Source organism: Corythoichthys intestinalis, chromosome 4 (assembly GCF_030265065.1).
Source record: "Corythoichthys intestinalis isolate RoL2023-P3 chromosome 4, ASM3026506v1, whole genome shotgun sequence".
Classification (NCBI taxonomy): Eukaryota; Metazoa; Chordata; class Actinopteri; order Syngnathiformes; family Syngnathidae; genus Corythoichthys; species Corythoichthys intestinalis.
Window position 1 is genome coordinate 19,301,608 of NC_080398.1, and position 14,424 is coordinate 19,316,031.

A 14,424-nucleotide genomic window follows, 5' to 3' on the forward strand; every position below is an offset into this window, starting at 1 on the left:
ATTATAAGTGGCGGGGAGGAAATGAGACAGATGTGGATCAGTGATGAGGCCTGAAGGAGGTGTGAGGGGAGGCCATTCTAGGCTGACTCATGCAGATGGGCCACCGATTAGATGAGTCACAGCATTTCCTCGGCCCACGTCACTTCTGGGAAAGTGATTTATACACACACTCAAGCCAGCTCGCTTATATACAGTGCTGAAAAATGCTTCTTAATGGTATTAACGAAAATGATTTGCTGCAGAAAACACAGTACAGTAAAAGTTTTGTTTTGCCAATATTAGTTGTGACTTGTGGGAAAATACGAGTTATAAGTACTGTACAATGGCAGTCAATTAAACTTACTTTAAAGAAAAACCAGTGGGGTGGCAGAGTGAACAATTCTTCAAAAATAAGGTTTAAGCTTTTTGATGGTACTCCCATTTGATGTTAACAAAAAAAAAAAAAAAAAGTGATTCGAGTCTGTTTACGACTAATATTACTGCAGCTTGCTGAGAAGCTATGTCTTAACGTATATTCAGATACGTGTATTATACTGCTGGTGAGTACCAAGGGTGCACTCACTGAAAGGTGCAGCAGTGCCAACTGAATCCAGGCTATGAACATGTCAAAAATTGTTTAATTTTTTTTTTTTTACCTTCTATTAAACTGCTTGTAGTACAATATCTTATTACCTCTGCCAGTAGGTGAAACTTAAGAAATGCAGAGGTTATCTATTTGGTGCCATCTGTCTGTTTGAACGTCCATACATTTGTGTTCAATACAACTCAAGAACGAATAAAGGGATCATAATTAAATGTGCAGGGTGTTTGTAAAATGAAACAGGAGGAACAATTAAATATTGGGGTAATGAGGACAAAAGGTCAAAGAGGTCAGGAAAGGAATGTTGTGATCGATAAGCTAATTGGTTTTCAAGTTAACTCAAATTTGCAGTGTAGGTGACATGGTAGCAAGAGAAATATGACAATGCTTTTATGTTGGCTTGCTTAGACCGAAGTTTACTCTCTGAGCTGGTCTCATGTCTACTCAAAACTCTACTCGGATGAGTCAACAGAGGAGACAGGCATATTGATGTGTCAAGAGGCACAGGCCTGATTGCGGTCATTAACAAATGATTTGTTATTTCTCTGCAGCCCGGTAGCAAATGTTCCACGGACCGGTACAGTTCCCCGGCCTGGTGGTTGGGGATCACTAATTTATGATACAGCTTTTTCTTTTTATTACCTGCAAAATTAAAATAGTATAAATAAAAGAACTGATCTCATACTTCAAGTAACCACTGCAAAAAATACACAATGCGTAGATGTACATAAATTGTTTGTGCTGTTGTGCACTGTTATGTGGAACAAATTCCCAAAGGTCTGAAGAGGTCACATGTGTGGGCTTTCTCTCCAAACACACATGCGTTTAGTTTTGATGTTCGTTTCTTTTCCTAAACATGTTCCACTCACATGTTTCGTCTAAGCAAATCCACAATGACTCGCTAATTCATCATCAATCACTGCAGAGCTCATCTTTCCTCTTTCTTGCCATTTTCCACAAGGTCCCACTTTTTGCTTATTGAATCTCTCCAAGTAAAATAGGTCCTGTCGGCTGACGGCCCATCCTTAAATAGCCAATCTTGTGGTTAGCTAATGACTGTGCTCTCTGGGTAGCCTTGGTCTCAAACATTGTGCGGTTTGCGACAGCCCAAAGGAAGATTTTTTGGCTGGTTCTCATCAAGACACTGCTCTTATGCTTTAACACTTTGGCAAAAAATAAATAAATTCCAAAGGAAAGCGGTTACCGAGTGGTTATGTGTGTAAAACACATCCGCTGCTCGGCAGAAGGAGGCTATAAAAAGACAAGTCTGATCCTGTCTCAATCGAGCTCCGGGCTTTCATGTGTGCTTAAAAAAATTAAACGTCACTTTTCTTTTTTAGAGTAACACGACGCAGGAATAAATCAATCTTTATATTTATATCACAGAGCTACTAAAATTAAACTAATTCAAAGCTCTATCACTCATATGGTTGCTCTGAGATACATGGCTACTTTCCCAAATTTTCCATTATTAGCAATGTACAATCACTGTATTAAGAAACAACACACAGAATTCATGCCATGTACATTGTCTGGGAGAAACACCTAAAATATTTAACTAACAAATGGCCAAAATGTATAATAATATAATCTAATATTATAATGTGTCATATTTGTTGATAAATGTAGTTTTCCCCTTGAAAGACTTAAATGGCATCCAATTCAAAAAAGGTTCCCCGCCCTTGACCTAAATATGGTCAGGCAGGTTATTTTTTAAATGACATGGGGTTTACTTTGTGTGACCTCCTGTCCCCCATATTTATATGTTCATTCATATGTGAAAGTATTTTGTCAAGACTGTCTACATCAGGGGTGCCCAAGTCCAGTCCTCGAGAGCCCCTATCCGGATTGTTTTCCATTTCTCCCTCCTCCAACAAACCTGACTCAAATAATCAGGATCATTATCAGGCTCCTGCAGAGCTTGCTGATGAGCTGATCATTTGATTCAGGTGTGTTCAAGGAGGGAGACATGGAAAACAAACTGGACAGGGGCTCTCGAGGACTGGACTTGGGCACCCCTGGCCTACATTAAATTAGGGTGCCAACATATACAGTCTAAATGTCTGCTGTTTTTGCTTTATGTGTAAAGATTGCCATGATTATTAAATGTCAAAAGTTGTACAGTTAAACCAGGTTTCTTTCTGACCCATTTTGCCAAAATTTTTGTCTGACACGGAAATTATACTTATAATTCATATTTGTTGAATCTCATCAAATTTTTGAAATTATTATCTTTTATGGATGTGGATGAAACTTTGGTAGACACATAGGGATGAGCATTGTGATCAAATTATTATTATTTTTTTGATAACAGTTTGTTGAATGTGTTCAAATGATAGATGATAAATGGAGCACACAGCTAGTTGAGGCAATTTCAGTTCAGCCATAACAAGAGACAAAATGACATCAGCTAAGTTAAAGTTGCATTCATATGCCAAATTCTCCATGCAGCATCATTCTGCTCAGTACGACGCTGGCATGGAAAAAGGTGTCCAGAAAATTCATAATCTTATAAATATTTAATTGAAGGTTGATTTTCGATCAAAGTGAAATGCCCATCCCTAATAAAAACTGCTAATTAAGGTCACTGTTGTTTACTAATGAATTTACAAGAGTCTCACCTGATTCTCTCCTCTGTGACCAAGCTGGCTCATCTGTCCTCAATAACCTGTCTCCACTTCCTGGATTTCTATTGGCCAACCCGGTCCTCCCTGCTGTTGCCACACCAACCGACGTGAACAAGTTGGTGTGTGTCGGGGACGGAGGAGTCCTACTTAGGTGGGAGTGCTGAATGTCTTCTGTCTCGTCGTCCTCTGGGTCAGAGGGAATCGGTAGGCCTGAACTTCTAACAGAAGATCCCCAGTGGGAGTTTGGCAACCCCATACCCTGAAGTTTGGTCCAACTTTGTCCCAGGCCACCCCATCCCCCTCCAAATGAAGACAAGTGGGAGGAACCCAACCCCACGGAGAAAAGAGATGCGTGTTTTGCTCTCTCTGCCAAAGATGAAGATGTGGTGGAAGAAAAGGAATTATTTGAATTTTTACATAACCAAGGTGACTCTTTGAAAAATACCCCCCCAATTCCTCTTGTGCTCTTTCGCCCTACTCCTTGCCCCAATATATACCTAGACTTTGAAGGGGAGAACGCCTCTCTCACCACCACATCATCCTTTTCTCTATGCTCCTGTAATGCCCCCTTACCTTCCATGTTGCGTTCGCAGTGTCTCTGTTTGTGTTTATGCTTGTGACCCCAGTCACATGGGAGGCTTGATGTGTAACCTAAATTGAGGCCTCCATTCCCTTCAATCTCCCCAAGAGATCCCTCTCTCAGCAGCCTACTCCTCCGCCTATGAAACCTGGCGGGGTTAAGGAGGATGTGGGCATGATGGGGCTGTTGAGAGGCATACTGGTGAGTAGTGGGAAGTGGGTATGATCCAGGAAGATGGTGGTAGAGCGTTGTGGCTGGAGTGTAGGGGCTATAGAAGCCCATGTTGTCCATAGTCTCCTGGAACTTTGATGGGCAGCCACACTGTCTCCGTTCCGTTTTTCTGTTGCAATGCAATGTCTGGCATGTGTAGAAAGGCTGAGGGGAAAAAGAGGGATTAGCTGCATAAGATGGCGGGTGAGGTGAATAAAAGCCATTCAGATTGATCCTGAAGATGTTCGAACGGTGAGAATGTGAGGAGTGATGGCGCCTTGCTCCTTCAAAAGCCTGGCCCATCTCTGCTCTGGCCCAGCCTCGCCTACCAATGTGGACTTCACTGAATTGTCCAATGAGTTCTTCCAGTTCAGACAGAAACTCTGGATCCTGCATGAGCAGCTGCTGGTGTTTCTTTTTGTGTTTGGTTTTCTGTCTTTTCAATGTGTTGTGACCAAGGCAATGGAAGTAATCTGAATGAGTGCACTTGTTATGTCCAGGGCAGGGACAAAGGCAAGTACAGGAAGAAGGACGGCTGTAATCCCGCCGCCGGTGCCTATGCCGGTGCCGCTCCACAGAAACTGAGTTGTCAACTGGAGTTTTAAGTCTAGTCAGAAGAGGGTCTGTAAGAGAGATGTGTTTTGTACCCCCCAGAAACCCAACAGACCCCTGACCTAATGTGAGCATGCCTCTAGCACCCCTTGTTTCCGCTCGTTCACAGACACTGTTGTTATCTGTTCCAATCCCACTGTCACTGGGCAAAGTCTCTTCGCTGTGCGATTCACTTCTGGGTGAAGGGGTGGCATCTTTATGGTGGCCAGGGGAACCAGGTGTGGGATGCAGAGGTGCTGTGGGGGAGGAAAGCCTACATGACGACTGGTGAAAAGGGAAGTGGTGCCTGCCCTGGCATGGACAACTTTTCTTCACAAAGGGAGATAGGGAGGAACAGGACGGGGGACGGGGTGAAGTGCAGGAAGACGCCGGGGATGGAAGGGAGAAAGGGGGAGGAAAAAGCATCGTGGATGTTGGTTCTGTGACACTTCCTTCACTGTATGGGCTCTGGGCCCCACTGGAGTGAGTGAGGGACGGTGATGGAAATGGGTGGGCAGCAGGAGGCTGGGAGTGATTGGACATGAAGAGAGATGTTTCAGTGGGCTGGCTAAACAAAGACGACTGAGTGTAGCTGTAGGATTTCATTCGAGCCGTTTGGGATTTGGGCTTGCGCCCTCGTCTTTTGCCCATGTAGATGGTTCCTCTCTTGCTCACATTTATTTGAGGGCCCAGCTTAGTCCCAAAAGAGGAGGATAAGTCGGAGAGCGTTGGCACTGTCGAAGGTTCAGTCAACTTGTATGTTATTGGGGCATTCTCGATACCTTTAACACTCTTGCTTTCCTTCCCCGCATTTCCAGACATTATTATCTTATTAAGTCTCTTCTTCTTCCTTTTCTTCATCTCATTGATCAATCTCCTAATTTTTAGCTGCCTGTTTCCCTTTTCAGGAGGAGGTGGAAGATCTCTGTTCTTATCTGTGACGTCTGTTTGCAAGGGGTTGCTTGCGAGGGGTTGTTTGCGAGGACGACCGCGCTTCTTCTGGCTCAAGTCCAGCGTTGGACTATTCAGAACGCCGTCACACTCCAGAAACGCAACCTCCTCAGGGGAAAGTCTTAGAGGGGGTTCACTAAAGATCATGCTGTGGGATTTGGGACGGCCCCTTGTTCGGGCTGAGATGGGGGTGCTTTTGGATACAGCTGGTTTAGGATCAGATATGGTGGGGCTCTGTCTCGGGGACGATTGCTTGGTTGTGGAGGAGGTCGGTGAGCGGGGAGGAGTCGAGTGAGTAGACAACTTCTGAAACAAACTCTGTTGAGAATCTCCTTCCTGGTTTTCCACCCTTTGAGCACGGTGCACTAGCTTTGTCCAACTTGGCCTTCGAGCTTTCCGTTTCTTGAGCGGTCTGCTGTCCTGTTCGTGGCAGGAAGACAGTACTGAAGGAGGGGCCAAGGCAGAAGATGATGCTGAATGCTTGGGCACCACTACTGAATGATTGGCAATGTCATTTTCTTTTGACCTACTGCTGTCAGCTTGTAACTCTGCATGTTTGATATCTCTAATGCCCCCCTCTACTGATCTCACTTGGTCTGCTACTTTATATGGTTTATCTAATTTAACCATATCATCTAAGTTTGTGTCATCTTTTCTGTGTTTCTCTTGGCTGATCTTGTTTTTCTCAACCTTTTCTCCAGTCTTCAGTACATCACTACTTTTATGGTCTTTACCCTGTCGCAATTTGCCATCCTTTTCTTTGTCTTTTTTCTTCTTTTTGAGCTCTTCCTTTTTATATCTCTTTGATTCCAGGCTATCTCCTTTTGCCATTCTCTCTTTGTGTTTGTCTTTCTTTACCTTGCGCTCTTTATCTCTTTTTTTTTCATTTGAGTGCTTAAGTGAGGCTTCCGTAACTTGTGTTTGGGTAGTAGACATATCCAGAGTGGGGGAGGATTTTGATTTAGCGGTAACTGAGGGGGAGTTACTGTTTTGCGCCAAGCAAAACTCCGTTTTAGAAGAATTTGGAGGTGTGGCGTCCACAGACAAAACAGAGCTGCTGTGCTTTGCAGTTTTGATTGATAGAGTATCTCCAAGTTTGTCTTCAGAGCATTTCCCGTTTGAAAGACCCTTCTGTTTTTTGGTTTGCACCTCACCATTGTGTTTCTCGTTGATTTCCCTTTCCGGCAGTGTTTCGGTGCACGGCCTGGAGGAGTTAGATTCCTGGTGTGCGGTGGGCGAGCACGGTTTGACCACTGCAGGGAGCGGCTGCTCATGGACGCCTGAGGTCTTCTCTTTCTTTCCTCTCTCTGAAGAACAAGTAGAAGTCACCTCTGTGTTACTGGCCAGTTTGAGAGGATCCTGGGAAGTATAAATAAGCAATCTTCGTCATAAAGTGCAATAATCAACACATCTAATACTCTATGTCTGCTGTTGACAACAGTTGAACTGACAACAATCGTAGCAGAAAACAATAACAGAAATGCTTTTGTTTTTGTCTGCCCATTAAAGTCCAGACTAAGGACAAAGTAACTCAATCAGGCAGAGAAAGGAGGGCACAGAGAGCGAAGTGACGGCAACATGAATGGAGGGGGGTGACACAGAAAGGAGAGACAACACAAGAGACAGAGGAAGAGATTGGTACTGGGGACAGAAAGGGAGTGAAAGATAAATGAGAGCAGGTAGAGAAACGAGGGGATGTAAAAATAGAGAGGGACCAATATAGAGTGTTGGGCAGCAAGAGAACGCTGCCTTATTGGTCACTATAAATTGCCACTAATACAGATGAGGAGGCCTGACATTTTGTACTTGTCCTGTAATTTTGGTAGGCGACAGCTTGAGTGGCGTTTGTGCAGCTAAAGCAATAAGCTTCCCCTCGGGCCATCGTCAGAAGGACTGATGGACCAATGCCTGTAATGGCCAAGTGGTTGCTGTGCCGCTGTCCTATTTATAGGCACCGTTTAGTTAAATGTGCTGCTTGCTTATAAGGATCGAGACAATTGCTCATTTGACCTTATGATGGTGCCTCATGCAGCTAAGTGATGTGAATAAACCTTGCAGTTAGCAAAAAAAAACAAAAAAAACAATGCACAGGTATCCTACCGTATATATGTCATTAAAGGTGACTTTGCATGGAATTCCATTTTTTTCCTATTGTTTCATGCATGTGTGTGACTGGGGTATTGCAATCACTTTTGTAAGTCAAACCACTCAGCAAATGAGCATTTTAAATAGGTAAATGTATAACGTTACACGTTAGCGCCTTATTATGCAAGAACCTGCCCACTTTTTGCTTCCTACACACTCATACACCAATGGTCACATGAGGTCATAATATAAACACTTGGCCACCGACACACCCATTCACCAATGGCCAATTAAAACCAAGATTTTTTAAATGTTAACATTAAATATTCAAATTCGATCCAGCCAGTCAATTAATAATAAGAATCTGACTGCTGAGGCAAGCAAATATGACTATTGTTCCCTCTAAGCTGCGCATGTGCACACTTGCGCACTGCTTGCACATACTCAGCGCACAAGAAAATTCTACAGAAACGTATTGTAGCCTCACTCGGACTACTGCCTGTGCCACACTGATGTGTCAGCGTGACACTCCTATTGGTGCGTTCGATACGGTAATGCAACGCTCCTTATTGGTGCGTTTAATACGGCAACTCGACGCGCCCATTGGTGGGTTACTACACCAGGATTGCATGTAGTTGTGATGTGCATAACCTGGGCGGGGACAGAGAAAAATAAAGAGCGAAAACTGAGCTAGACTCCTGTGCTGATTTACTGAAGCAGCATTCTGCTACCAATTTTTGCATGCCCTACAGTATGAATTAATATCTATTTTTCAAACGTATATAAACTATTTAATTAGACCAGCAAAATTGTTTCTGTACCATTTTGCAACGTAATTCAATGAGCAACAGGTGTCTAGCAAATAATACGATTCAGTTCATTTCACTTATGCTACACAGCAAATCATAGCATTGACATTGTGCATATGTGCTCTGCCCGTACGCACTGTGCAAGTTAGCTCGCTAACAACAGTGTAGACTAGTGCTGCAACGATTAATCGATTAACTCGAGTATTCGATTAGAAAAAAATCCTCGAATTAAATTTTGTTGCTTCGAGTATTCGTTTCATTACAGTAGCGTTGTAATGGTTTATTTTGAAAGTGTTTGCATTTAGTTTTATTGATTAGGGTGGATACACTGCCCTCTGGTCTGCCTCATTTCACATGGCTGAATCCAACTGCTCCCTGTTAAGACCAACATAAAGTTGTTTTTGTTTAAGCTAATGTTTTTTAATGCATTAGTAATTTAGTTTATAAGTATATTTAGCCGTTTTTTTGTCGGAATATGTGTCCGAACCATTTGTTAAGAGCATTGTATAAAATTTTTTTTTTTTTTTTTAAAACGATAGCATTTTATAGCATTTATGCTATGTAAGTTAGCCAATTGTTCTTTTGTTGTACATACAGTGGGGCAAGTAAGTATTTGTCAACCACCAATTGTGAAAGTTCTCCTACTTGAAAAGATTAGAGAGGCCTGTAATTGTCAACATGGGTAAACCTGAACCATGACAGACAGAATGTGGAAAGAAAAAACAGAAAATCACATTGTTTTTTTAAGAATTTATTTCCAAATTAGAGTGGAAAATAAGTATTTGGTCACCTACAAACAAGCAAGATTTCTGGCTGTCAAAGAGGTCTAACTTCTTCTAACGAGGTCTAACGAGGCTCCACTCATTACCTGTATTAATGGCACCTGTTTTAACTCATTGTCGGTATAAAAGACACATGTCCACAACCTCAGTCAGCCACACTCCAAACTCCACTATGGCCAAGACCAAAGAGCTGTCGAAGGACACCAGAGACAAAATTGTAGACCTGCACCAGGCTGGGAAGACTGAATCTGCAATAGGTAAAACGCTTGGTGCAAAGAAATCAACTGTGGGAGACATACAAGACAGCTGATAATCTCCCTCGCTCTGGAGCTCCATGCAAGATTTCACCCCGTGGCGTCGAAATGATAACAAGAACGGTGAGCAAAAATCCCAGAACCACACAGGGGGACCTAGTGAATGACCTACAGAGATCTGGGACCAGAGTAACAAAGGCTACTATCAGTCCCGCAATGCGCCGCCAGGGACTCAAATCCTGCACTGCCAGACGTGTCCCCCTGCTGAAGAAAGTACACATCCAGGCCCATCTGCAGTTCGCTAGAGAGCATTTGGATGATCCAGAAGAGGACTGGGAGAATGTGTTATGGTCAGATGAAACCAAAATAGAACTTTTTGGTAGAAACACAGGTTTGGAGGAGAAAGAATACTGAATTGCATCTGAAGAACACCATACCCACTGTGAAGCATGGGGGTGGAAACATCCTGCTTTGGGGCCGTTTTTGTGCAAAGGGACCAGGACGAGTGATCTGTAAAAAGGATAGAATGAATGGGGCCATGTATCGAGAGATTCTGAGTGAAAATCTCCTTCCATCAGCAAGGGCATTGAGATTAGACGTGGCTGGGTCTTTCAGCATGAGAATGATCCCAATCACATTGCCAGGGCAACAAAGGAGTGGCTTTGTAAGAAGCATTTCAAGGTCCTGGAGTGGCCTAGCCAGTCTCCAGATCTCAACCCCATAGAAAATCTGTGGAGGGAGTTAAGTCCGTGTTGCCCAACAACAACCCCAAAACATCAATGCTCTAGAGGAGATCTGCATGGAGGAATAGGCCAAAATACCAGCAACAGTGTGTGAAAAGCTTGTGAAGAGTTACAAAAAACATTTGGCCTCTGTTATTGTCAACAAAGGGTACATAACAAAGTATTGAGATGAACTTTTGGTATTGACCAAATACTTATTTTCCACCATGATTTGCAAATAAATTCTTTAAAAATCAAACAGTGTGATTTTCTGTTTTTCCCCCCCCACATTCTGTCTCTCATGGTTGAGGTTTACCCATGTTGACAATTACAGACCTCTCTAATATTTTCAAGTGGGAGAACTTGCACAATTAGTGTTTGACTAAATACTTATTTGCCCCACTGTAGATCTTTTTTTTTTTTTTTTAAATGTATACTGTTTGAGGCTCAGCTCAGGTATTTTAATTTTTCATGTTCCTTATCCGATTACTCAATTATTCGAACTAACTAGTTCATCAATTAATCGACTACTAAAATAATCGATAGCTGCAGCCCTATTATAGACACAAATGCTAACCCCTAATCATAGCGAAAGGAACGGGCAGCGATGCAACACTCATTAAGCAAATGTACAAAAGAAATGTGGTTCTTTTAAGATGTAAAGGCTGTCAGAGTATGTGCAAATAGAAGAACAAGCGGTGACACTGAGATTTTTTCTTTTTTTTTCTTCTTTTTTTAATTAACGCTGACGTGAATCTCGAGTGTCCTAATTGTCTGAACAAATTTAATATGGGAGTTTAATATGCTCCCATTTTAGTTGTTCATTAGGTTTTATTTATTAACTCGCCCATGACACAACTGGACCTTACCCAGGCCAAAGAAAGAGTCTTCCTATGGTTAAAGCAGGATTCTCACATATAACATAGTACACAGCTCATGAACAATGAGAGTTTTGTCTTTTTCATTTTAAGTGGGCCAAATCAATTATATTAAAGGGAACCTCAGACTTAAAAACGTATATGGTCTAATAAGCCACAATTGTTCTCTTTTACTAAAATTTGTTATTAGAAACACATAAAATATTGCCATTGATTCAAAAATCTATAATATTTAGGACATGTTTTGACCTACGGAGGGCACCATGTTTTATGCGTGTAATGGACGCTCGGGATGATGACGTAGTTTGTCACCGTCACTCGACGAGCACTACCTGTCGTCTTCAATTCCTTCTACGCAGCGAGACGTGCAACACATGCGCAAATTGGCTAAAAGCGGCAAGTACTCATTATTTGTGTTTTTATTGAGTCATTACCTTTTCATTGCCTCAAAATACTTTTGCATGTGTTTCCCTCTCATACTTTTAAGCATCGTGTTTTCTTGTTGTATTGTAGCTTTAAAGCAGATTGTTGATCTGTTGACCACATTAGTCACGTAGCATATTCAAACCACCCTTATTTGACATTATTATATTTAAGTATTTTCTTAAGGCATCTTCGGTGTGTTCTGTCTTTATGCATCTAAAAAAAAAAACAAGCTGAAAGCGCACGGTAGAGCTTTGAGTGTCAAATTCGCCTCTTTTACACCGTTTTGCCGGTGTAGCACATTTTGGCAGAACACTTTTTCTTTCCTTCTCTCGTCATGTCTCATCCCATCTTTCCTGTTCATTTTGCTTTTGTTGCCCGTTTTGTAAAATATCGACAGTGCTGTCATGCTCATTAATGTTCCTCTCGGGTTCAAATTGGAAGGGTAGAACCGATGACATGTTTATGTCACTAGCCTGGCAGCATAACCACGTAACCGCCCTGCGACGCCAACAACAATGGCGACCTACTAGTTAAACTAATTTTACAAATTGTATAACAACAAAAACATCAAGAAGGGTTTCAATACTAAATTATTTTAACTCATAATAACGTATATCTTTTAAGAACTACATGTCTTTCTATCCATGGATCCCTTTAAAAGTTAACTAATGAAAATTGCTGCAGTAATTTTGTTCTTTTAATAAGCCATGTAACTTGCTATGATCCAAGGTTTTGAACAGGCGTGATACTGGTGTGTGGCCACAGCGTACACATCTGATGTTGCTCACTGTGGTCCGCAGTGTGCTCAGGGAGCTTGTGTGTCTGCTCAGACATGAAAAATTTGAGGAAACATTAAATCACCTGATCGAAAGAGCTTGAAAAAAGACATTAAGGTTTTTTTTTTAACACGAACTGTCTTGCAAATATAATGACATCAAAGGTTAACAAAATAATGTCACAAAAATAATGGTCACTTCACATTTTGAACTAGCTGCAGCTAAGTATCTATATACTGTATTTATTTTCTGTACCACTTATTCTTATTGGGACGAGCTACAATTCCCTCAGAAAAGACAAGCTGAAATGTCACACATTACAGGAGGGCTTTTGCTTTATGCCGGCCAGAGTTCCGTTCTTACGTCAGTGACGTAACCTGAATTTGTGCACAAGGCAGAATACAACATAGACTATCATTAGCACGAATGTAGGTCTTCACTGACGTCATGTTCTTTTTTCGACTGCAAAAACGTGAGCCTAAGCACTTCAGTAGTGCCCTCTATTTTGATGCAAAGGCTAGGATGTCATTAATCAACAATAAACTAAAAATGGTTGAGAAAAAAAATAATTGTAGATTATGCATAGGATTTGTCAATCCCCAATCCTAGTCTGAAAAAAATTATGTAACTCTTCCAAAAAAGGTGTACATTTTATTCTTTGCTCTCCCTCAAACAAGTTGAGAAATGACACATCGACTTCATACTTCTATTAAATTAGGAGGAAGTTTTTTTATGCTTGTTTCCCAGCATTCATACACAATAATAGTTTTAATACAAGCAGCTGACAGGCATATACGCAAGTGCCCTTGTACACAAGCAAACGTCAATCATAGAGTAAAACATAAAGTGAATTATCACCCGTCTCCGTGGCTCCCATCAGCTTTACTGAGATTTAATAGTGAGTTACAGCTCATTGTTTTTCTCTAGCGACAACAGTTTTATTGTCCCGACTCTTATGGCGCACTTATAACAGCCATTTCTCAGCACTGAGAAGACACGTGAATGAATGTGTCCCATGAATGCTTGGTGTGTAAATAAGCAACAGTTTGCAGCAGAGGTAAGCATATCGTAAACAGTAAAGATTTTGCTCACAGTTTGTTTACGCCATAAAAAGAAGCTTAGCTTACCTGTTTGGCAGACTTGATCCCTGGATTGGAGCTGGCTGAGACTATGGTAGAAATCGTAGCATTTGCTGGTGTTAAAGACTGCGTTGCTGATGATGGTGGTGTTGATAATGACGGCGAAGTGGCAGTTGCCGTTTGTTGTAAGGCAGTCTGGATGCCATCAGAGCCCGAGCGGTTCTCCCTGCTCGTGTCGCCAGAATCGATGGCAGTTCTGGTGGGCACCGCTCCTCCTCGGCCCGACTGCCTCTGGTAAGTTCTGATGGTGGGTTTGCAAACGTAGCTCTCCAGAATCTTGGGTGGCTTTTTGGTGCGTTTGGCCTGCACTCCGATACGGAGACGCACGTTCCCGTCAGGACAGCTGGTCTCTTTGCCACATATCTGAAGCTGCTGCTGCTGCCCAGAGCCCCCACAGCGCCCCTCAATGAGCAACTCCAGCACCGCCCCCTTGTCCCCTTCCCTCTTCTTCGCTCGCCTGCCCTCCTTCTTTCCCACGTCCGGATCCTCCGTATCGACACACTTTCTTTTCTCTTGATCCTGCTCAAAGTCCTCAGTTACAGAAGACGCATCTAGAGTTGAGTCTGTCATTAGAGGGGTGGCCCCCTTCATTCTCTGGTCCATCAGAGAAGTCAGGGGGAAGGAGAAAAAGTCTGAATAGTTCCCAGAATACCACTCAATGAGTTTTCCTGTGGATGGAGGTAATGGTTTGGAAAATAAATAAATAAATAAAAAAAACTCAGTTGGGCTTGTTCATCTAGCAAAGACTGATCTTGTCCTTTGGGCTTCAGCTGACAGAATGCCTGTTAGGACAGAGAAAGAGGAAGATAAAATCCAGTGATTAGTCACTTCAGTGAGCACAGATGCTGAGCTGAGCAGCAGCAACAGCAGCAAGACAGAAACGGGGAGGAAAATCCCCTTCCAAGCGGGCAGCTGCAGAAAGGCGCTACAGTGTGTGTCCACAGAGATGATCTCATCACACAGAAGACCCGGGGGGCTAATCAACACGGCCGATTCCCAGAATGCCTGCACTCG

General features: G+C 42.5%; 1 protein-coding gene across 4 annotated transcripts in view; it reads right to left on the reverse strand.

Moving 5' to 3' along the window:
- The window catches only part of LOC130914986 (histone-lysine N-methyltransferase ASH1L-like), a 48,390-nt gene that overhangs the window by 19,227 nt on the left and 14,739 nt on the right, over nucleotides 1-14,424 (reverse strand). For all 4 annotated transcript variants that reach the window (XR_009063036.1, XM_057834607.1, XM_057834609.1 and 1 more), the window contains exons 2-3: nucleotides 13,399-14,192; nucleotides 3,202-6,898 (exon numbers count right to left, since the gene is read on the reverse strand). Coding sequence is in view for 3 of the 4 variants with exons in the window: in XM_057834607.1 (XP_057690590.1) it covers nucleotides 3,202-6,898; nucleotides 13,399-14,013 (4,312 nt within the window). In the remaining variant the exon portion in view is untranslated. The remainder of the gene's footprint in view (nucleotides 1-3,201; nucleotides 6,899-13,398; nucleotides 14,193-14,424) is intronic.